Source organism: Carcharodon carcharias, chromosome 2 (assembly GCF_017639515.1).
Source record: "Carcharodon carcharias isolate sCarCar2 chromosome 2, sCarCar2.pri, whole genome shotgun sequence".
NCBI classification, from domain to species: Eukaryota; Metazoa; Chordata; class Chondrichthyes; order Lamniformes; family Lamnidae; genus Carcharodon; species Carcharodon carcharias.
In genome coordinates this window covers 32,279,952-32,305,110 of record NC_054468.1, presented here as the reverse complement: position 1 = coordinate 32,305,110, position 25,159 = coordinate 32,279,952, and the positions used below count along the sequence as shown (strand labels likewise).

Genomic DNA, 25,159 nt, shown 5'->3' with positions numbered 1-25,159 from the left:
AGACAGATAATAATTTAATAGGCTCTTTAGACTCTCAATCAAAATGGGAATTCATTCCTCCTGCTGAGATAAATGCTTTTGTAGTTTTTGAAACTCAGATGAGCATTCATAATGACCTCTGCTGCAATAAAACCTTTGGGAAATATGAACAGATGGCAAAGGTTTTTTCTAATCTACACCAAATGGCCTGTCAATCAAAGCAGTCCAGCAGAGGGTGTCTTTTAACTCTAACTCATAACCTCAGCCTGTTTATTTCCATGTTTAAAGGATTGGGAATTTAGAATACTTCGTATCATGACACTTAAACCGGCCTTTTCTGCTCTTCAAGATTGTTTATATCTCATCCATAAATTCATGACCCCCACTCTACGGGTTAAGGCCCCTGGAATGATAAAAAAAAGGGGTCTGTTTGAACTCATCACTCATTTCAAATGGCCTTGCTGAGTTCGGGTTTCCTGCCAATGCGATTCACATCCTGCCCCTTCCCCCTGCCGCCAAAAATGAAATCTGCCTGAAATGGGATTGGGTCTACCACATCCAGGTCCCGCCTGCAATTTTTAAAGGCCTCTGCCATCGGCTGGAATTCAGTGCCTAGTGTGTTTTGTGGATTATTTGAGAAGGGGCCATTAGGTCACAAACGTATGCTCATCAGACCTGCAGTTTCATGAAGTTTCATGTGTACACTCAAACCAGATAACACGTGAGGATGATTGATGTCCTAGCCATTTGACTTAGAAAGATTTATCCAAATTAATGCTTAGAAGGATATTTCTGTAGTTGATAAAAGCAATGCTTTTTATCTTGATGTTACATAAACAGTTTCAAAAGTATAAATCAATTTCCTGTGACGTGCCCTAACTAGAACATATGGTCACCCTCTTGCGTATTGATGCTCACTTTGAATAGCTGTTTCTACTTCTGTCTGTCCTCCTTTACTTCTGCTTCTACTGTTTCTGTCTCTATTCCTTTGTTTTGGCTTCTTTCCCTGTCATCTTCTGCTTCATTTTCTGCCTTTTTCTTATTCCTTACAGATGGATGGTATGGATGAGAAAGTATCAACCAATGGCAGAGAGCAATATTTGTGAACAGGATTGTGCAAAAGATTTAACCAAAGTGGTTTACTTTTCATTCCTTTCCCATCACTCACGCTTCCTCCCGCCTCTCACTCTCATCATATTCTCCCCCTGCCACTTTCCTATTCTTCCTCCCTTTAATCTTCTCTTCGAACTGCCTTTTCAAAGAAATTATTAGCCACAGTGTGAATGCAAGGAATTGGAGGTAACCTTGTGACATTTGATAATTGGCTAGGAGATAGGAGACTAAGAGTAAGGATAAATGGTATGGATTCTTCTTGGCTGGAGGTGGCAAGTAGTGTTCCCCAGGAATCTGTACTGTGGTCTCAGCTTTTCGCCATATATATCAAGAATGAAGGAGTAGAGAGTTGTACATGCAAGTCTGCAAATGATACTAAGTTAGGAGGCATAATAATCCATATAGATAGGAGCAGGAAGTTACCTAGTGACATAGATGATTAAGTAAGTGAGCAAAAGTTTTGCAGATGAAGTTCAATGGGGGGAAAGGTGAGTTAATCCACTTTGGATCCAAGAAAGACAAATCTGAATATCTTCCTCATGGGGAGAGAATCAGAACTGTGGGAAAGGTAATTCAATGTTCATGTGCAATCACTGAAAGTTAGTAGACAGGTACAAAACGCAATTAAAAATGCTAATAGAACATTGGCATTTATCTCAAGGGATCTGAGATCCAACGTGGAGAAAGTTATGCTTCAGTAGCTCATGCTGTTGATCAGACCTCACCTGGTGTACTGTGTTCAGTTTAGAGCACTGGACCTTAGGAAGGATGCATTAGTCTTAGAAAGGATATTGCTTGCATCTTTTTCTTGAACCACTGTAGTCTGTGTGGTGTACGCTCTCCCACATTGATATTAGGTAGGGAGATCCAGGACTTTGAAAATTGAATGATGATATATGTCCAAATCAGGATGATGTGTTATTGGGAAGGACCTTGAAGGTCATGGTGTAACCTGGGCCTGCTGTTTTTGTCTATCAAGATTGTGAGGGGGTCAGGGTTTAAGAGATACTGCTGAAGAAGCCTTGGCAAGTTACTGTAGTGCATCTCATAGATGGTAACACTGCATCCACAGAATGTCTCTGGTGATGGGGATGGATGTTTAAGCTTATGGGATAAGTTTGTGGTAGGCTAGTTTTGTCCAGATTGGTCATGCTTCAGTCTCTTTTGTGCAGAGTAACCAATCTCAGCCAGGATGCCTTTTGCAATCCAGTGCAGAAGGAGGAGATGAGGATATGAGGAAAAGACTGCATGAGTTCCTCCAGCTTTCCCTCTTCTTTCTACTACTCCCCTTTACTTCATAAAACCATTCAAACTGAAAGGAAAGCGGCTTACATTTATACCGCACTTGATCTCTCAGAAACATGCAATAAGTTACTTCAAGGTGCAGTGACTGTTATTTATATAAACTGGGTTGCAATTCATTTCACCTATGACAGTTACAGCTGACAAAAGAGATTTCTGTCCCATTGATCTTGGCTAAATGGCTGTGAAAGGCAAATAGCATACTTTGTAGAACTATGAAGAACATGGCATCTTAGCAATAACTGGTAAGAAATATTGCATAAACACAAGACAGCAGATTCCCCCGATCTATCTCTATGCTGTCTATGACTTGCCAGGTTCCACAATAGGTGAGTCTAAGATCAAGGGCAAAACATGGAATTAATCTTAATTACTGTCAAATGTGTATTATTAAATGGTGAATAGAAAAATGAATTGGAAGATGATGCTGTTCAGAGGCACATCTATTAATCTTGCTGCTTCTAAGTTAATTTTACTTTGCTTTTGTGTTTTTTGTCTTCCAACTTATCTTCTTCATGTAACGCACACCATGTTCCCTCTCTATTTGAAACATTGGGCCTGGTGACTGTGGACTTCACCCTCTATTAGTTTATTTTTTTAATTCATTCACAGGATGTGGGCTTTGCTGGCTGGGCCAGCATGTATTGCCCATCCCTAGTTGCCCTTGAGAAGGTGTTGGTGAACTGCCTTCTTGAACCACTGCAGTCCATGTGGTGTAGGTACACCCACAGTGCTGCTAGGAAGGGAGTTCCAGGAATTTGACCCAGCGACAATGAAGGAACGGCGATATATTTCCAAGTCAGGATGGTGAGTGACTTGGAGGGGAACTTCCAGGTGATGGTGTTCCCATCTGTCTGCTGCCCTTGTCCATCTAGGTGGTAGTGGTCATGGGTTTGGGAGGTGCTGTCTAAGGATCCATGGTGAATTCCTGCAGTGCATCTTGTAGGTGGTACACACTGCTGCTACTGTGCGTCGGTGGTGGAGGGAGAGAATGTTTGTGGATGTGGTGCCAATCAAGGAGGCTGCTTTGTCCTGGATGGTGTAAAGCTTCTTGAGTGTTGTTGGAGCCACACTCATCCAGGCAATTGGAGAGTATTCCATCACACTCCTGACTTGTGCCTTGTAAATGGTGGACAGGCTTTGGGGAGTCAGGAAGTGAGTTACTTGCTGCAGAATTCCCAGCCTCTGACCTGCTCTTTTGGCCACAATATTTATATGGTTGATCCAGTTCAATTTCTGGTCAACGTTAATCCCCAGGATATTGATAGTGGGGGATTCAGTAATAGTAATGCTGTTAAATGTCAAGTGGAGATGGTTGGATTCTCTCTTGTTGGAGATGGTCATTGCCTGGCACCTATGTGGTGTGAATGTTACTTGCCACCTGTCAGCCCAAGCCTTGATATTGTCCAGATCCTGCTGCATTTGGACATGGACTGCTTCAGTATCTGAGTGGCAAATGGTGCTGAACATTGTGCAATCATCAGCCAACATCCCCTCACCTGACCTTATTCTAGCCACTTGTACAATGGTGCCCATCAAAAATATGTAATTTGCCCAAAACTGCAATTGGCTTTTATCCCTCCTAAGGCTGAATGCCTATTTGATGCCCCTTTTCCAAGATGGGTTTGCCCTGAGACACTCAAGAACATAGAAACAGAGTAGGGCAACTAGCTCCTGGAGCCTGTTCCACCAGCATTCAATGAGATTGCAGCTGATCTGCAACATAATCCATGTCCCATACTCCTTAATACTTTTGAACGACAAAAATCTATCAACCTCAGATTTAAAATTTACAATTGATCTAGCAGCAATTGCCATTTGCAAAACAGAGTTCCAAACTTCTACCATTCTTTGTAGAAGTGTGCCCTAATGTCAGCCCTGAAGAGCCAGCCTCTGATTTTTAGATTATGACTCCTAGTCCAAGTCACCCCAACCAACAGAAATAGTTTCTCTCAGTCTACCCCATCTGTTCCTCTGAACATCATGGCCTGAATTTTTCCCGCTTCAGACAGGCTCGGCGGGAGCGGACGGGGGCGGTCGGGGATCGCAATTGGCACCATACCACGATTTCACGCGGGCCAGCCAATTAAGGCCCGTTCTGCATAGATTGCGAGCAGTAGTGCCACCTGTGCAGGCGGGGGGGAGGAGGGAGAGTCGATTCTAACGCGTAGTTGGCACATGCACGCGAAAGAGTGCATCCATTCCCCTGAGGCGCGGAGCTGCCTCAGGGATATTGAAGCACTTTTTGAAAAAATCAATAAATGCAACAAAAATTCAATGAAACATGTCCCTTCATGTGACTGTGTCACATGAGATGGGACATGCTTTTAATTTCAAAATAAAGTTTTTATTTAATTTGTAAGAGCTTTAGGAAACCTCATCCCACATAACTTCAACTTAATTACCTTGTTAGTGGCCTTAACGGGTCTTTCAATTATTAGTGGGTGCGCAGCCGACTCCGGCATGCTCCCACCGAACGAAATACCGCGGCTGTGCGTGGTGATGTCGGGACACCCGCCCAACGTCATCACGTGTCATTTTACGCTCTGGCATGTCGGGCATGTGCCCGCATGCTGAAGGTAAAATTCTGGCCCATGAAAACTTAGATCAAATGACCTCTTAAATTTCTGAATTCCAGGGTATACAATGCATGTTTGCATAATCCATCCTCGTAATTTAGTGCCTGGAGTCCAATCCTTGGTAAATCTATGCTGCACTCCCTCCAAGTCAACGGGCTGGATTTTTGTGATTTTACGCTCCTGCATAACAAGATGCAGATTGAAGCTGCAGTAATCATGTACATAATGTGTTCCACCATGCACTGTCTTTAATAAATCATGGGAATAATAGAATTATGATTTTAAAAAATGTACCTCAAAATCTATCCTCAACACCCAAAGTAGAATTTTCACCAGAGAACAATTTTAATAAACGCATCCTCCTTCCGCACAAGCAACATTACTCAGGTCTCCTGTGCCCATTGAGAATTGTTCTTATTGAGATGAGAGAACTGTTGTGTGTGTATTTCACTAGTTCTATGTTGTCAAAGATTTCTTTGTCAGATAAATTGACATTTTAAATCTCAAATATATTTGTTTAATTGTAGCACTTCATTCCCTGAATTATATTTTCTTATCTAAGCTGATTCTGAGTTGGTTACATTTAGTCAACATGCTTCTAGGAAGTGGCTGATTGCTAAGGAAAATTTTGGCGAGTGGGGAGGCTATGACTTATTTCTTTTTAAGGTTGTGAGCGGTACCATAGAGCATGATGTGGTCTCCTTTCTTCCACAGAGTTGTAGAATGGTTTTTAACCTATAATTTTGCCATGCATCAGTTCTGAATATTTACGTTATTAAGAAGGCAACAAATAAAGGTCAGTCAGCACCCTGCTTAAACTGCTGTTGAGCATACCCTAGCAGCTGGGCATTGTGCACTAATGAGGGCTGCTCAACTGCCCAGCATCTTGGATGGTGATTGAACGTGGACCTAGAGAATAGTATAAAATAATTTAGAGACATAATCAGTAAATTGTGATCCATTAAATGGAAGTTGAGTTTTTTGCACTGAACCAGGTGTTGCAGTTAGAAGTGAGAAAGTTGAATTAAATGATTCCTTTGATTAAGGAATAAAGCTACCAAATAGGGTGAAGGCAAAATTATTTACAAAAGAAATGAATTCTGAGGTTCTTATGAATGGACTCCTGCGTAACAAGATGCAGATTAAAACTGCAGTAATTATTTACATAATGTATGCCACAATGCACTGTCTTCAATAAATCAAGGGAATAATATAATTATGATTTTTAAAAATGTACCTCAAAATCTATCCTCAACACCCAAAGTAGAATTTTCACCAGAGAACAATTTTAATAAACGCATCCTCCTTCCACACAAGCAACATTACTCAGGTCTCCTGTGCCCATTGAGAATCAGTGTATTAAATGCAGGATAGTTTCCATAACTGTTAAAGTTGTTGTAACTTTTTGGGACAGTTGCTAAGGTCACTTCATTTCTTGCATAGCCCTAGATGGTCTCTGCCAGTATCCATTCTGGGGTCCAGGTCCCACTGCGTAAGACTGTCTAACTAAAAATCTTTGAAAACAGTTTGATAACCCATATTTTTAATTCTGTTTTCCTATTATTTTTTAAATTCTCGCTTTTCATTTAAAGCTCATTTTCCAAAACCCATTGAAAACCTGAATGTCTGGAATATTTCAATGACATCTTTAAATTACCAAAAGTAGATTCCTAAGGCATAGAGAATCAGCCATAAGTGAGTTACAGTTTGGCCCATATGTATAAAGTATACATTTTCTAAAAATTAATTTTACCAGATTTGTTTTTGTGACCTTATAGTTGTTCAGGTACAGAATGTATCTGCAGTTCTCATGCCACATATGCATTTTAGGAATACTGAAAACCATGTTGCTGAATGCAATATTCCACTTATAATTGAGACCACTGTAAATTTGTTGCTTGTGAATGATACAATCATGTTCATCAGCCAGTGAGGTTCAGAATTTGTCCTTCGTGACTGGCACTTAGATGGGTCCAAACTGCTCCATTGAAACTCTCAAGTTCATTAGCGGCCTGAAGATGCCACACCACTCACCACACGTCTATTTTAGTGTGCAAAAACTGTTCTTTCAACTAATTCTGATGCTCGGTGGGGCAGAATTGCAATCTTCTGAGTAAAGTTAAATTACTATTTGTTTGGAAAGTTTCTGTAAATTGGTAGTGATTTGTAAATCCCCAGTTCTGCACTTGAGAAGAATGCAGATTATCAGGGTCTGAAATCCAGCAGGAAATCATTGATTGTTTTTCTCCTTTTACGCTTCTAATTATTTAAAGTGTGTTGGAAATGAATCAGATGGAATATTTTTATATATGCTACCAAATGTCCCGTGATGTTATTCATAGAGGTGTTATGCAATGTAATGCATGTGTGTCATTGCACTGCAGAGATGCATTTGCATTTAATTTGGCCTATCCCTTTAAGGTAAAGTAATTTCATTTGATGCCTATATAGGACATTTGGAGGTCAATTGAGGGTTAATTGCTGTTGTTGAACGAAGTTTACAGATTGGCAGTTACTTGAAAATTTCCAGTGCCAGATCAGAAGAAACCGTAATGAAATAACTTTTTTTTTTGTTTCTATACTTTGACACTATCTAATTCCCAAAATGGGTATGTCTTGTGCTGATGCTTGCAGGGTCTGGAATGTTTAGTGTGATGTAACTATTTCCTACTCCTCCTTGGTGCCAGCTTCCTCACCTTGCCTGCACAAAGCGAATATGATTTAACATGCCTGTTTGGCAGAAGTAATCACATATTTGTGTTGTATTTTGTTTAAAACTGCAAGTGATATGTGGTAAAGTAGTTTATTGTGTTGTGTTCATTGAATAAATTTTGTATTCCACACACACAAAACACACATACATGTCACATACATGTATTATGGGAAACATTTGATAAAATACTAATGACTCACAAGATGTAATCCCAGTCTGTACAAAATTACCAAGTTTAGAAATTTATAATTTATTTGATGATATTTTAATTTATCGTTTCTACTTGGTGTTAAGGTACATATTTAGAACTTTATTGCAGGTTCTCTTAGAAATAGCTTTGTTAGTTAGATTCTTTCACGCTTTTTAAATCCAGAGATCCGAAGGCTGATTAAGATGGGTCCTTGTGTTACTAGATTACAATAATTTTAGACTTTTGATGAGCAGTTTTCAGTTGATCCGTTTAATAAAAGTTAGATACATGGCGGATAGTGTAGATAATACAGATCAGATATCCATCTTAATACAACTTTGAAAATTTAGTTCAAAAGATCGTTTGGAACAAAATAGCTCAAACTGTCATTCAATGACTCAAAACATATTATAAAGAATAAACTTGCTAATGAGAAGAAAACTAGTGGGTTAATTCACTTTGAACATATGAAAAAAATGAACAATGTGAACATATCACTGTGTTCACCAGAGGTGAAATTATTCTCAACTCTCACTGTTCAAATTGTTGACTTGTTTATAAACAAACTACACCTGATTCATATGATCTATGTGCACAGAATTGGGTATTATAATTGTAACAAACAGGAATACTGTTAGGTAGAGGCAGATATGTGTGTGTTATATTACATATGGGTATTTATAACTAGCTTGGGGATTAATTTAAAGGTTATAATGCCATCTAGGCTGTTCTACCAGCATCATAAACTATTGTTGCAATGAAGTACTAATATGAGTTGGTAGAAATTAAGGGAAAAAATGATAAAAGATTGTGGAAATTAATTGTAATGCAATTACTGTGCTGTTGGGCTAATTTTGTTTTCCTTCTTTGTAGTGCCTACAGCCTTGCAGACAGTTGTGGGACACCAATAAAAACCAGTGCCAGCGACAGTGTGAGGTAGGAGAACATTTAATAGAGAATGGTTAATGGTTACTTTGGTTGAATTTAATTTGCTCAGAGTTAATTGCATCTTTATGTTGCTCTCAATACAAATCCCATCACAGTGGTTTGTGAAATTTTGCAATTGTTTCTGACCTGTACCAGGATGACAAACCCCTTTTTACTTAGGTAAGTTACAAGAAGATAAAAAGTAGTTTAAAACTCCCAAACACAATTTTTATTTTTAATCTATACTTGATGATCTCCAATGTAGTTGAAAGCAGGAAATCAAGACCAAGTGCAGTGTATAGGTTATGCAGGGTTAGAGAGTTAGGGTAAAATTGGTCTTGGCTGATAGAGGAAAGTGATGGAGAGCTGAGATGGACAAAAGAAGGAGGAAAAGGGCAAGAAACAGGGGAAAGAGGATGGAATAGAAGAAGGAACATAGGGAATCGAGAACACAGAGGCAAAGGGGAAAACAATAAGGGAAAAGGACAAGCAATAAAACTTCTGAGGAGAATGAATTCAAATGGCCAAAATGGTGCTCCAAAGGAGAGGTTAACAATGATAGTGGGGCGGTGATATTAGATGCTAAGTGCAGAGGGGCCAAATGCAGGAGGGCTGTTGAGCACACAAGGGAGGCCAATCAAGGCATGAAGTTGCACAAAAATACTCTGCTGAGGTGAGGAATCATCATTACTGAATAGCACATGCAGATTTTCTGCTTCTGTAGTTATTCCCACGTTATAAAGTTTCGCTTTCAAATCTGAGTTCCACCTAAGGTAATGCCTCTGTTTTTCAGGGTCCCAGACAACAGTTTCATGGAGCTGGGGGTGGTGGTGGAGAGTTGTGGGGAGGTGTGGGGAAGCTTAAATAGTTGAATGGGGTTTGCGGGAGAGGCAAGCCTCCTCAGATCAAAGATTGGGCCAACGGAGCTAGCATGTTGCAGATCTTTTAGGCTGGAAGATTCAAAGTAGCCAATAAATAGAAGGAATTTAGATAACCACAAACTAAGCTAATATTCAGATCATATTTTCCCTCAACAGCCCCACCCTTGTCCCCAGTGCCAACTTAGCTTTGATAAACAATAGAAAAGCAGTGCCGTAGTTACACCTAATGGTCAGGGTGTGCAATTACATGGACATTTGTTTAGTCAGGGTGGGGTTGTAGATTTACTTCTGGTTAGTAGTGTCACGCATGTTCTGATCAATGCAGTTACCTCTTGCACTGCCACCCACAGGCAGAGAATGAGATTGCCAAATTTCCCTTTGGCTACATCCACCACAGGGGTGTTTACTAAATATCAATTTTTTTCAAATCAAAGAATTTCCCTTTCAGCTGAATTTCTTTCGTTAGAAACATAAACCTTCCACTTACAGAGTTAAAAAGAGGCAGTTTTATTCTCAAGATCATGGGAAAAAAAGGTGAGAAAACTTTCCAATAAACAAGTTTGAGGGAATGTTTGCAGCTTAAACATCAATATTTCACATATCAATTTCTGAATAACTCAGGAACGAATATATTCATAGCCTTTATGGATCATGGGAAGCAAGCTTATGGCTGCAGTATTTTACTGATTAGAGAAAGAAATAAGACAATGCGCATCTAGAAAGGTTTGTTTATTGATTACCACTCATGTCTACAAGGATACTGATCTGGAAAGTTATAAGGGTGATGTGGGACACTAATGAAGTATATTGGTGCACATGTCACAGATCAGGAGACCAAGTACAAAATCCTGACCTCAGTCATGTTCTCACTTAGACCCGACAATGCAGTGAGCATCTACTGTCACCTGGGCTGATGAAAAATGTGCACAGTAGATAGCTTTGGTTACAGTAAAGAGCCAAGAATGAGCTGGGATGGAGAAGAATCCTGCTGAAGGATGATTTCCAATCTCATTCCTTCCCAGATTGGCAAAGGAGTAACACATCTATGAGCACAGACCTTCACTCTTAGCTAGAGTTTGAGATCTATGGCAATGAATTGGATAAAATTACAGGCCATTAACTGTGTGGGTTTTTGTTTATAAAGAAAAATTATTCTGTTGAGTTGTGCTGGCCACTATTACACACTGCACAGTCAGTGAAATGCATGTTGCCAACTTTATGAGTAATTTCCAGGTTTTTGTACCAATCAATCTGCTTTGATTCCACTTAATTTGAGAACTAGACTAGTGTTCTTTATTTTTTTGTTAAAAGAAAACTTTCATCAAACACCTGCAGGTTTAACAGTTTTAAGCAAATTATTTTTTGATAAAGATTCCATCAACTTCAAATGTGTCTTACCTTAGCATGGAAATATAAAAGCCAGTAAGTGAATTGAAACTCTTCTGCAGCCCACTGTTGTGGAGACTGACTCAGAAGACATTTCGTAAAACAGTGATAGCCCAATTCCTGTCTGCTTTACAGATTTTTAACTGTTCGATATTGGCAAATTTACTGCAACTGTCTTGAGTGGGAGATCTGAAATAGATGCCTATAAAATCTGGATTGGGGACAAACAAGTCTGTGTGACAGCTGCATATTATTCACAACCTACCTGACAGTGGCTATTCACATCATCAGAGATCAACTGCCCTCTGGTGTCAGTACTAAATACCATCTAGATGGAAAATTCTTTAATCTCAGTTGCCTCCATACCAAAACTAAGCTGACCACCATAGACAAACATGATCTATGGTTTGCGGATGACCACAGTATTGTTGCCCATTCTGCACGGGATTTACAAGCCATTCTTCAATTCTACATACAAGAAATTTGACCTGTCCTTGAATGTTGCAAAATCAAAACTCATATATCAACCCACACCTGGTCAGCCAAATATTCCACATCTCATATATGATGAAGGAGCAGGTAGAAAATGTTTGGTTATAATTCAGTGAATTGAATCTTGTTTTTGTATCCTAGAAGCACCATGAATGTTTGACTAGCTGTGAGTTTCTGAAATCCATTCAGATGGTGAAGCAAGGTGACTGCCCAGCACCACAGAAAGCCTGGGGCTTTGCAGCAGCCTGTGTCCAGAGCTGCAACTCAGATACAGAGTGCCCAAGTACTCGAAAATGTTGTTCTAATGGCTGTGGCCAGACCTGCCAAGCACCAGCAAATATGTTCAAAGGTAAGGAACAAATAGGCATAAGAAAAAGTCACTAAGAACATAATTGATTTTTATTTTATACTTTTGTGGGACTGTAAAATTCAGAGTATGTATGATATACAACAATTTAGGCCAAAATATATTTTTTGTAATTACTTTACATTCAAGAGCCTGTATATTTATGTATCGAGTATATGTTTTGTTTCTTGTTCAATTACTGTATTACATCATTTGGTTTTGCAGAAATGTTAATGAATTTGGTCTAAAACAATGCACAACGATCTATAATACATGCAAAGCAACCTTCCTTAGGAATAAATTGGGGTAATTTATAAAAATCAACAATTAAACAGCAGGATAGAGATAAAAACTCAATGGGCAGAACTTTATCATAGGCGAGCGGGGGTGGCAGGGTCTACTCGCCAATACGTAAAATAACGCGGGATGATGTTGGGCGGAACCCCCATTTAAATTTTCAGGAAGGCAGGGGCACAGCAAAATCAGCTGCAGGCCCGCCAACCTGTCAATGGCCACTTGAGGCCATTAATAGGATCAATTAAGCAATTAAAGGACCTGCCCATCCAACCTTAAGGTTGGCGGGCAGGCCAAGAGCCCCAGTGACAACTAGAAAAAACATGAGACCTCATCCACCGGCGGGATGAGGTTTCATGTAGGGTTTTTAAAACTGTAATAAAGCTGTTATGTAAATTATGAATATCTCCCAACTCATGTGATATTGTCACATGAGGAGACATGTACGGGATTTTTCTTTTCTCTATTTTTAATATTTTTAAAAGTCGAGGCGATCCCCCTGAGGCTGCACTTAGCCTCAGGGAGATGAGTGCACTCTTTCGTGCGCATGCACGAAAGAGCACACTCTCGATTTTAGGGACTCCCCCTGCCCACACAGGAGCACATAGCGCTTCCCGGCAGATGTCACGCTGGGCGGGCCTTAATTGGCCCACCCATGTAAAATAGCAGTGCAACCCCGATCGCTGGTGGCAATCAGCTCTGTGCCTGCCCGCAGTTGGGTCAGGCCTGCCCGCCCGATGAACAGAAAATTCAGCCCAATACAGGCAAAAGTGGAATATTCAAGGGTATGGGGATCAAAGGAGAATACAATTAGATTGGTGGCTCATTGGGAAACACACTGATGCAGAATTGATGGACCCCCACGACCAGTTTCTATGAGTTGTTGACTTCTACTGGGCCCATTGCCATCAATGCCTCCTTATATAAAACAAGCTGATAACATTTTCTTTTCAACCTGTTTTTGTTTTTGACGATCTGTTTGTGACAATTTTGGCAAAGTGCTACCAAAGCAAGATAACTTAAAGTACGCAAAGTTGGATTTCCAAAATTTGGAACATATGAGGTTAAAAATAAGAAACCAACCCTATGTTAATAGCTGTCTCCACTGATCAATTTAATTTCACTGGTCTCAATATCTCCACCATCCAGCTCTCCCCATGCCCTTAGCTCTCCCTAGTCAAACAAAATATATAGAAAACAGCCAGAAAATGGTCCTTCTAATTATTTTCCCCAAGTTCATTCTTCAAAAATGGTAATTGGTAATGATGGTTTTAGAATATCTACTGTAGTGTACTGTATCATTGTCTAGACAGAAGTCATAATGAAATAGCCCTAATTTATTTTATATTGGTCTATTCATATCAATGGGTCGATTTTTTTGTGTCCGTGACAAGGCGCAATGGGTCTCCTAGGCACAGCAAATACTGTATTGTAAAATTGTGCAGGTGAGAGACCTGTAAAGGAACCCAATTTTCCTTCCATTAATTTAATGTTAGAAAGGCCATATGTGCGCCAACCCACCTAATTTTCGGATACAAATCAAGGAAAACCCCCTCTCGCATTTTCAAGATAGAATTCTCCCAAAGCAATGTGATATATCAACATATCATCCATAACTGTGTCCCATAAAGCCTGTAGCTTGTTTGAGGGAAACCATATGACAACATGGCCTCTGACACCTCTCTCTCTCTCTGAAATAACTTATGTAAGTCTCCTCTCTAAAATAACCTCACACCTCATAAAATTGCCTGAAATAGTATGTCACATATATCTCACTCATTAATTAAAAACACCAATAAAGATCTTGTCAGGATAATATTACAAACATTGTTTTATGGCTCTCTCATTACTACAGAAGCCATATAAAGACCCTGCCTGGATAATATCTCTATTTGAGCGGAATCAGCCTTTGACAGTAATAATCCATTTTCTGCATTGCATGTGTATGAATGACCTATTTTCTACATTACACACTGTGTCTTAGTAACCATCTGGTGCTACTTTTCTTACACAAGTCTCAGTATATGTACAATACACACATCCCAAGTGTCTAGCTTGCCTTCCTCAGCGGAGGAGCAGGTATTTGAGGGTAAAATAGTGATGGAAGAATTGATGCTTGTTCAGCATCTTGACTGCACTGATCTTTTGTACAGACACAACAGGTCTCCCGTATCTATGTTTGTCTTCATGTACCAAAAGTTTAATGCTGTGAATACTGTTGTGTTTTTAAGACTTTTCTTTGTCCTTAAGGTGTCCCATTGAAGCCCAGGAAGGAATTGAGTTTCACAGAAGACAAAAATGGGAACCTAGCAGTTGCATGGATGTCGAAGTTTAATATTTCTATGGAACCAGTTTTTTATATATTGCAGAGAAGATGGAACTCTGGAATGTATCCAAGTGAAGATGATGCTAGCAAGTGGGAGACAATTGCTTATGTAAGCTTATCATATGAAACAGCCTTCTCAAACCAGGCACACTCTCGATTCTTTTGTTGAAATGGCTAAAAGCCAAATCATTTAAAGAAAAGGTTCTAAAGATTATTTGCAGAGGTGCTTTAGATTCCCTTCTATAAGTTCTCCTCACCTGTCTAAGAAATTGAGAATGTGCAATCTGGTTTTTTTTTAATTAACAGTAGTTACAGTCCCTTGACTGGTAGTGAAGTGATATTGTGTTTGGTTAACTGCATTATATAAACAGCACAGGAATAAAAAAAAGTGACTTTTTTTTTATTAAATGAAGCAGCTTTTCAACTTTTACTTCAAAATGTATTTAAAGACTAATGATAAGCCTGAGGAAGCTCTGACTGCAACCCCGGGCTGAGTCTCCTGAACTTCAAGCACTGGTACTGGGAAACCTAATTACAGGCTATTACTCCCTGGTACCTAACAATCTAGAGGGACAACTTGACCATATATGGTGTAGCAGTGACTTTCCTGAAGAATCTACATGCAAGTGACTTCAGGGCATGCATGGAAAAAGTCATCATCATGGGAAAAGAATCATTGCTGTTCCATCTCAGCCCAGATTTTTGCTCCCCAGTCAGGTGAGCAGAGACAGGAGAATTCCCAGCTTTGCGAACTCAACCTTTAAAAATGGTTGCCCAGTTCCGATTTTCATTCCAGAGTGTGGGGGTGGTGGAGCGAACTGAATTGGAAGTCAGGCCCACCAGCCCCAGAAAGAGTGCAGAAGTTTGCTGGGTGGGAGGGCCGCCTCTGTTGAATTTAATTTTAAAAATGATTAGAACAAAAAACAATCCTCACCCCACACTTTCCCCTTGCCAACCTATGCTACCTCATGCCTCCCACCTACTTCCCATGGCCCCTCATACCCCTCTATGCCCCCCACATTCCCATGGCCCTTCATAGCCCCTATGCCAGCTTAGTATCAATTCATGCCAACCCATGGTCCCCACCCAGTTGCTCTTACCCCCTCCACACCAACCCACATAGTATCCACCATGGACAAACGTCAGGAGCCATGCTGACATAAAATAATGAGCGGGGTTTTCCCTTCATTGGACGGGCATGGAAATGGACCGCTGCCCGGCCCCCACCACGATTTCTCACTGGTGGGCCAATTAAAGCCCGCCCAGCATGAAACATGGCTCCTCATTGGCTGAGAAGGGCCGAGCGGGGGCAGGGGCCTGTCAGCAGCTGGTCCAATGGCGACCCGGCAGCCAGTTTAAAAGCGGCCTAGGCAGCCCCAGAGAATGTTCCCCGAGCCGGCACTATGGAGTGCAGCTGGACATGGCAGGCGGGAGGGCAGGTCTAGTGGGCACTACCCCCCCCCCCCCCCCCCCCCCCCGGTTCTCTGATGAGTGCACCGCCATCCTCCTGGTGGAGGTGGCCGCCAGGAGGGACACCCTTGTCTGCAGGGATGGGAGGAGGCGGCAGCGCTGGTCAGCAGCTGTAGTGTGGTGCGGTGCTCCTGGGTACAGTGCCAGAAGCACTTCAATGACCTGCTGCACTAAGTACTAAGTTGGCATGGGTCAGTGTGCAGATATGTTAAGGTCTGGCCATCCCCCCATGAATCTCAGGGGTGTTAGTGTCCAAGTGCCAACTGTCAGTCATGCCGGAACTAGCCAAGGGGGTGAGCCCTGGCTGCTTGGACTGAGTGCCCTGTGGCTCGAGGGCCACGACCTGGATGTACCCTGCCAGGTGCTCCTCAGCTGGGGTTGACCAGGCTGCAATGGTGCTGCTGGTACAGATTGGACGAATCAATGCTGCTCTGTTGTTCCAGGAGAAGACAGCCCACAACAATATAGAAAGGTTGTGGACTGCTGGAGGCCCCGCTAGCCTCCTAATCCTCTTGAGGTATGAGCAAGACGTCCTAGAGCTCAAGAGCCCACCTCTCCATGCCCCACGTGCAACAGGGGTGCCAGGAGAAGGTAAGAGTGCAGTGCATAGAGGTGAGAATTTTGGCTGGTGCAACCATTCTAGTGAAGTTTCTTCATTGATGTGAGCCTTGAACCTGCAGTCCCCATTGATCATTGGAAGACGAGGGCACCATGATGCAGATCCCATTTGTCTCACCAGGGTGCCTGGCATGCGCAGTGACAGTGTGATGACTTTAACTAACAACATGTCCTTCTTCTGCCTTTTAGGTCCGCCAGCAGGCGTTTGCTATCCAGGCCCCGAAAGGCCACTCCTGACACCAGAGGACCACCGGGCATCATTTGCACCTGCGTCACACCCATTCTCTGAAGCAGGCACCAGCGTAGATACCAGCACCTCAGTGGGCATTAGATCAGTAGCTAGTATCTCGGTGCACATTGGTGAGGGCACTTCACAATCGCTTGAGGTGCAGGTGGAGGCAGAGAGTGCCCAGGGCACCAGCAGTCGGAGGACTGCTTGGGACTAGGACGATGCTCAGTTGAAGGCAGATGATGAGCCTATGGAGTTGTCCATTAGGTGGCAGATGCTGGATGTCCAGCGAGATGTGCGGGAGGATCTGGCGGAGATTCATGAGGGTCTGCATGCCATGGTCTCCGTGATAGAGGAGCCCATGAGGAACATGAGCACTGTGTTGAACGTCATGGCTGAGCGCACTGCCTCCTCCATTGAGAGACTGGCGACTCTCATGGTGAGGCAGCTGCCTCATGAGGGCTTCCTGGGGTTGCACTCGGACCTGCAAGCCCTCATGCAGGCAATGACCACAGGTGGCCAGTGTCAGTGTGGGAGATGGATGAGTCACCCAGTATCCCAGCTTAGTGCCTGTCCATCAATGGTGTTCAGGGAGTTGGCGCACGAGCTGCCTGTCATCTCTGCAGGCTCCTCTCAGGGTGCTCTGGATGACGGTAGCAGCTCCTCCACCCCTCCGCCAATGACTGTGGCATCTGATGAGGCTGCAGGGACTGGGGAGATGCCAGCTGTGGCTCTGGCCGCTCCCCCCCAAGGCAGGGCCAGCACAGGCACCACTGGCCAGAGGACGACTACCAAGGTCATCAAGACAGCAGAATCAGTAGGCTGTCTCCAATGCCAGTGCCAGCAAGGGGGAGCACCTAGCACTCGCAAACCTAAGTTAAAGGCATCATGAGCACAAGAAGGACAGGTCATGGGTGATTTTATGTTCATTTTTGTTTACTTTATATGTATTGGTCTGATGTTGAATATCAAAAATGTTTCTGTTAAGGTTATTGAACTGTCAGAATGTCATAAATTGTGTTTTTATCGTCATGGCCTGAGTACGCTTCACTTTTTTATTTCACTGGTGTGGGGAACACCAGTATGTAATGCTGGACATCAGTGGCTCTGAACATTATTGCACAGGCACTGACCGTTCTTCAGGTTCAAATGAAAGGGTCCTTTCAGACATCCGGGATGGAAGCAACAGCCCTGGCATGTGTTTGAAGCTGATCTTTGGTAGCCTAGCTGAAGGAGCGTTGGATCAAGGTGTCCCTGGTGTCCCTGACTCCATGGTCTGGCTCCACGCCCCCAGCATTCTCCTCACCGTGCTCATCTTCAGACTCACTACTGGACTCATCATCTGTGGCCTGTGAAGCTACATCAAGATACTCTTCCTTGCCAGTACCAGATTGTGGAGAGCGCAGCATGCCACCACAACCAGTGTGCTTCCCCTGAATGGTCCAGGCATCAGGAGTGCATCTTGAGAAGGCCTATGGTCCTCTCCACCACCCCCCTTGTGGAGGCATGACTCATATTTTAATGTTTCTCTGCCTCTGTTCTTGGTTGGCAGAGAGGTGTCATGAGCCACCTCTTCAACAGATAGCCCTTGTCACCCAGCAGCCATCCATCCAGTTGGGCTGGAGCACCAAAGAGCCTTGGCACCTGGGAGTGTCTCAGGATATACGCATCATGGGAGCTGCTAAGACACCTTGCACAGACTTGCAGAATCTGCATCCTGTGGTCACACACTATCTGCATGATGATTGCGCCCTGTTGATGAAGGCACCCAGCTGACCGGCTGACACCTTAATGGCCACATGTGGGCAGTCAATTGTACCCTGGACGCGGGGGAACCCAGCAATCGCTGCAAAGCCTCTGGCCCGTTCAGCTTGGCTGGCCTCATTCATACAGTAAAGGATAAAGGGCAGGATCCACTTAAACAGAGCTTCTGTCACCAGCTTGATGCAACTGTGGACAGCTGATTGGGAGACTCTACACAGACCCCCCACTGAGTCCTGGAAAGAGCCAGAGGCATAAAAGTTGAGGCCCACTGTGACCTTCAGAGCCACTGGCATGGGGTGTCCATCCACACAGTCGGAGCTGATCTCAGGCCCAGTCTTCTGGCAAATGGAGGTCACAGTCTCCCTTCAGAGGTGGAGCCTCCATCGGCATTGCACTTCAGACGTGGGCATAGCATCGCCGCCTGTAAACCTTGGACGCAGGATAGTGGTGTCTCCTGCAGCCCCTTCTGCCTTGGACTGCCAGCTGGCCCTGTGCCCCTTGTGCCTGCACCTCTCCTCCCACAGGTCCCTCCTGTGGAAGCTGCATTGGGACACCTGGCCTCCTCTCCCTTCTGCCCCTCTCTTCCTCCTCAAAGGAGGTGCCTCCAGCAGAGACCACATTCCCCTTTACCAGGGTGTAACGGAAGGCTGCCTGATACCTGGAAGGGTCCACACGGTCTGAATCCTCCAGGGGCCTGGCAGGCAGCAATTACTCCTGAAATGAAGCCTGGAAATGCTGAGAATGAAGCCTCGAACGGAGATGAAGCCACCAAGTACCAATAAGCAACCGGCTGCAAACTACCTCCAAAACTCACTACTCACACTGGCAATGCTGCTGACCCTTTTTATCCCACCCTTGCACGAGGCTTGTGAAAATGTCAGCTGCCCGCCTGCCCCTTTTGCCCATGCGATGATCAGAAAATCACACGAGCAATGAAAAATCACTATCAATTGTTCTTTTAAGGGCCTTAAGTAGCCGCTTAATTCATGGCGGGCATCCATCCGGCACCCATGTGTGCTCACTGAGCGAAATGACGTCAGGACACTCATCCGACATCATCGTGCACTATTTTACTCCCGATTGAATCAGGCATGCGCCCGCCTGTGGGACCAAAAATTGTGCCCAATGTCTCTCGTGATGACATTACTATTTTGAACAAAAAAACACACTCGTTGATTTTTTAAAAAAATTAATACATAGAAATTCCTTCAACCAGTCTCTTATGAAAACAAACATTTTTATTCTATAACCACTTGGAGCTGTCAGTTAAGCTACTCACTTAACAAACACCCCACGGTAAAATCAGTCATTGTGGCTCAAATCCTATAATGACAGTCCTCAGGCTAATGTCAACACACACAATGGAATGTCAAGCACTGTGTGTTTTTTCTTAACTCCATACTTTTTAAATTTAAAGCCCAGCAGAGTTAAATCCATTGACAGCTCCAATGATTTTTGATATTTTCAATGAGTGTCGACAGCTCTTTCACAGCTTCAACAATTCTTTGACAACTTTGACAGTTCCAATGAGTTTATGCACTTTTTACGCACAATCATGTTTACTTTTAACAATCCCAAAGGCTGCCTTACCTTTCCAAAGGGTGCCTTACCTACCCCAAAGGGTGCCTAACCTCTCTCAAAGGTGTCCAGGGACCATACTCAAAGGGATATTTTACCTCTCCAAAGGGGTGCCCTGGCTCTCCAAATGAATCCAAGTTCAGACCAGCTCTTGCCTGGACTAATCTGCACATGCCTAGTTTCACACTTCTGGGCTACCAAAATCCCACCTCAGTGGAAGCAGCTGATGATTTAAATGGCCATCTCCTCCATATAGCATGAACTCATGCGTAAACCCCCGCCTGACTCAAGCCCTGCCCCTGTGAAAATAGGAATTGCCATGTTTGGGGTGGGATTTAGGATTTTTGGCCATTTCCGCTATTTTTGCCACGACAGAGAGCCTCTCTGTCATGGCGAAAACCTGGGCCTCACTTTGTCTGTGCCGATCACATCATCCAGGATCTCGTGCTCTATTAAACCTAATACAAACCAATCCCCATACAGCTGATCCTCTGCAACACAGTTGCATCTCACAGCAAACCTCAATCCTAATTTCAATATTGTCCTCCTTTGTGACAGGTGGCACTCCCAAGAGGCTGCCCGGTGTTTCATGAAAAGGAACAGAAAGGTTGTTAAAATGACAATCGGGAGTTCACTCTGCATTCTTGATGCCTTCCAACCAACAGCATTTCTGCTTCCTGAAAAAAAATCATGGGCCACCTGCCTAAAGCAGTCCAGGACCAACTTTACATTCGAAAATTATGGCCAGTTATGTCCTTGCGTCGATAATGCAATTTTACCTCCGAAAACCAGGAGACCTGTACATTGTCACTCAGTGGCCAGACTATATAGGAGTCAGAAGAGTGGCCAGAAGCCGGCATGTATTTTTATTTAAATTTTTTGCAGATTTTTTCTGTGAACCTGGAGGAGTGATGCTCCGCCCTGACCCCTGCAAGATGTCTTTGAGCCTCTGCAGCCCCAATCTTGCGTTTCCCTCCCAGCGTCAGGCACCACCTGTCAAACTCCACCCCATCAGCATTAACCTTATTCCAGGTTTCATTCCCTTGGGTCCCTGGAGTGCCATGCACTTGTCCAAGTCCTTCGCATCAATCCTGCCAGTTTCGGCAGAGAGTCATCACTTCAAAATGTTATTCAGGGCACTTGTTAAAATGTACATGCCTCACGTTCAACTGTCCACCGGAAATGCCAAGTCACCCCAAACACCACCTGCACATTACGCATCCCAAGTTATGTCAGGGCTACACCCAGTGCTAGGAAATGCCAGGAGTTATGGATTCTTTCCTATAAGTCTTCCCCCCACCCACCTCAATCTTCCATATCTAGACTGGTGTCAGTCCTACCTGCTGAGGAGATGTGCTTCAGCACTGGACATAATCCTGACAAGGACCTCTGCTCCTGTAGAGTGTCCAACAACTTAAGCCCCACCCCCTCCTTGCATACTTCTAGTGTCCCGTATACACAAGCAGTCCTCATCCTGTCAAAGCAACTATCACCTTAATTCCTAGAACACAATAACTATGCATGACTGTCACTGCATTTACCTGCAATTATTGTGAACTCTTCATTGTAACATGGTACATTCCTGAGAATGTGCATAACCTTCTATGAAACAATATATTTTAAAAATCTGTCCTTTCCCAGTGATATGTTTCCTTTTTCTCAAATGCCATCCCATTTCTATACCTCTTATGCATACCCCACACTGGTTGGCACTTTAATTACAATGTTAAAAATCTCACAATAGAAATTAATGGATCACAGTGTCCCAAAATTTTATAACTGTAGCAGAGTCAGAGCTAAGGCAGATTACCTTTTTTGTAATGTCCAGTGTAAGCAATGCACTGACTCAATTGTCAAAGATTGAGATATTACATTGTATGTTGAACAGTGGGATAAATACTTCTAACTGGCAATAATTTCCCTTGAAATCAGCACATCACAGCAGCACAGCTTTTTCTTAATAAACTTGACTGTACTCCAGCTATTTATTGATTGTTCCGCTAAATATGCAAATTCATTGTAATGTGAAGATATTACCATTAAAACATTTAGTCATATTCTGATACAACATTTTAAAGACCAATTGACATTTAATTTTGAGATTGTACAAAACCCATTAAATCTCATCATTCATCATTTTGGTCCCAATGGAGTTTATAAATATATTGCAATGAAGTCCACAGTGAATAATTGCTCTTCATTTCCCTTTTTCCAATACCCCAGACAATAGAGGAGCATGTTGATCTGAAAAATATGAGACCAAACATATGGTACCAGTTCAGAGTAGCTGCAGTCAACATCCATGGAACTCGAGGTTTCACCACCCCCAGTAAACACTTCCACTCATCCCGAGGTAAGTGATTGCTGCTGAATAGTGATAATAAACATGCTTGCTTGTAATAGAGAGCCATCAAAGAACCCCTGCCCCCACCCACATAACCCCAGTCACATTCCAATCTGCAGAGAGCATTCAGACAACTGTGATCAATTTTCATCAACACTGGAATTGAGAAAATTATGGTACACTTATGAATGTTAGTCTACATTTTTTTGCATGTTTTGTAAACACAAAATAAAATTGGCTAAGTGTGTTATTGAGATTTACTGACAGAAGATCTTTATTTTCCCAGCTTTCCTTTATGTTTTAAAACACTTGGTGGGCGGAGGAAGTGGTGAAAAGTGCCAATTTTTGATCTTGTTGTTATGATCTTGAATGCCTTGCAAGAAAGGGTAGTTGGATTCAGCTGTAACATTCAAAGGGAAAGTGGACCTATACATGAAAATGAAAAGCTTTCAGGACTATGGGACTAATTGGATCTCTCTTTTGAATATCTAGCACAGTCACAATGGGCTAAAGTCACGATGGGCTGAACGGTCTCCTTCTGTACTGCAATATTCTGCGATTTAGAGTACCTCCTCAGGAATACTGGGAGGACAGTGAAGAAGTATGACAACTGCTTCTATCACTACTTCCACTTAGTCATCACACCTACTACTCCTGACCTCCCGCAGTCCCTATCCCCTACTCGGCCAGTTCCTGACCACTCAACTTCTCCTCCTGATCCCAATATAACTGACATTGTTAAATGGCTCTGTTTCAAAACCACAGACTTTTCAGAACAGGTTGTTGGATGTGGATTGGCTTCTTCTGTGAAATGGAAGTTCTTAATAAAGATTTCTTTTCTCGCCTTTGTAGTTACAGAGCATCAGCCAGGCAGGGAAAAGCCTCAAGGAAGAACTGAGTAATTGAAATATATTGAGTTAACACAGCATGGCGCAGGTATGCGCTCCACTGTGTAGCCTCTTCACTTATTTATCCTGTATTTCCACTCCTATTTTACCCCACTCTATCCTAATCAGGAAAATGACATAGTTAAAGCTCTTCCAGTGCAAGGAACTGCATGAGATCTGGTTGGCGGTGACTAGCTTTCTCCCTCACTGTGACAAAGTGCCTCATTTTTCCTTCTAACTTTACCCTAAGTGTCTGGCTGAAATCAGATCCACTACCTGTGGCAACTCTTGGGAGTAAGCCTCCAGTAGGCCACCTTCCAAATGTGTGTTTTTTTTTAAATTAATTCTTTAACGTTGAGTTGAAAATGGGTTATTTTGGAAATAAAACCTCTAAGAAAAGCAAAGGAGATGATTTTAACCAGTCAGGGAAGCAAGAGAAAATCATCCAGGATACTTCCCCACACTGGTCCTGACCTGCAACGATATTAACCTGCTCGACTGGGCAAGCCACAAAGGCCTAAAGCTGGCAGAGTCCTTTTTAACATAGACGTGTTGGGTCCCAATGGCATCAAGGATACACAACTACAAATTTTACTAGGGAGCTTGAGCAGGAAGCAGCATGAGTTTCCTGCCAGGTCAACCCAGTAAGGAAGTGGTTCAGGAGAAATCCGAAAAGGTTAAATGTTATATTTTTGTTTACTTTCCTTGTGGAACCATGGGGAGCAGGGAGAGTTCCTCTGGCCTCCTCAAAAGATTAGGGGCAGGGTTTTCCGGGCCAGCCCGCCACAGAAATCTTCGTGGGCAGGAGGGAAAACTTGACAGACCAGCAAAAGGCCCGTTGGCTTTGGGAGGGAATTTGGGTGTGGAAAATCCCGCGCTTACCCCACAACCACAACTCCTCTGATTGTGGTACCTCCACAGGATGACCAAGCAGCTGAGCTTTCTACTTTATAGCTCAAAACATTGCTCGCCTGCCCAAAGTAAGCCCAGAGTTAAAATCAAAGCCAAACGGTGCAGTACACAAATTCAAAGTTGAGTACATTCCATTTATTGCTGTTCTAAAATTGTGCAAGGTATCAAATAATATTTTCAAGATCTTATTTTATTTTCCGCATTCTCTCTTTTCTTTTCCCCTTTATTTCTTCCCACTCTCTCACTCTCTCATCCATCCCTTGCATGTGTTTAGTTCATTTCCAAGTAAAGCACATCATAAAACGTAGAACCAATGGGTAGAATTTAATGGGGGGGGTTGGGGGATTGGGGGGGGCGTCGTGGTGGTGATGTACAGCAATGTCCACCACCAACCCCATTGACCCGATATCCGGGGCCCGTTGGGAATTAAGTCCCTAATTGAGAGCAACATTCCTGCCATCAGGGCGCCCAGCTCCACAGGGGACATTTAATTCCAGGACCTGCCCCAGTAGGTTGGAAATCCCGCCCCAGAGAGATGCCAGTCAATCAGAGGCCAACAGATGTCCTTTAACAAAAGCGCCAGTAATTCATTTGGGCCTTCACCAGAGGTCATCGTGGGATCCCTGGAGGAAGGTAAGTAAGGGTGTCACGGGGGAGAGGGGTATCAGAGGAAGAGGCATGGGGGAGGGACATGGCTCAGCAAGCCTCCCCACCCCCAGGGGAGAATTTTCTCTCCGTCAGGCAGGCAGGGGGAGGAGGCAGAGTCAGAGCCTGCACTCTTTCGCACATGCGCGCAAAAGGGCACTGAAATCTTCCTGAGGCATGGAGC

General features: G+C 43.1%; 1 protein-coding gene across 1 annotated transcript in view; it reads left to right on the top strand.

Annotated features, from left to right (window-relative positions):
- LOC121287192 (anosmin-1-like) overlaps window positions 1–25,159 on the top strand; it is a 190,156-nt gene that overhangs the window by 109,219 nt on the left and 55,778 nt on the right. The window contains exons 3-6 of the mRNA XM_041204833.1: window positions 8,750–8,812; window positions 11,704–11,911; window positions 14,453–14,637; window positions 22,411–22,540. Coding sequence (XP_041060767.1) covers window positions 8,750–8,812; window positions 11,704–11,911; window positions 14,453–14,637; window positions 22,411–22,540 — 586 coding nt within the window. The remainder of the gene's footprint in view (window positions 1–8,749; window positions 8,813–11,703; window positions 11,912–14,452; window positions 14,638–22,410; window positions 22,541–25,159) is intronic.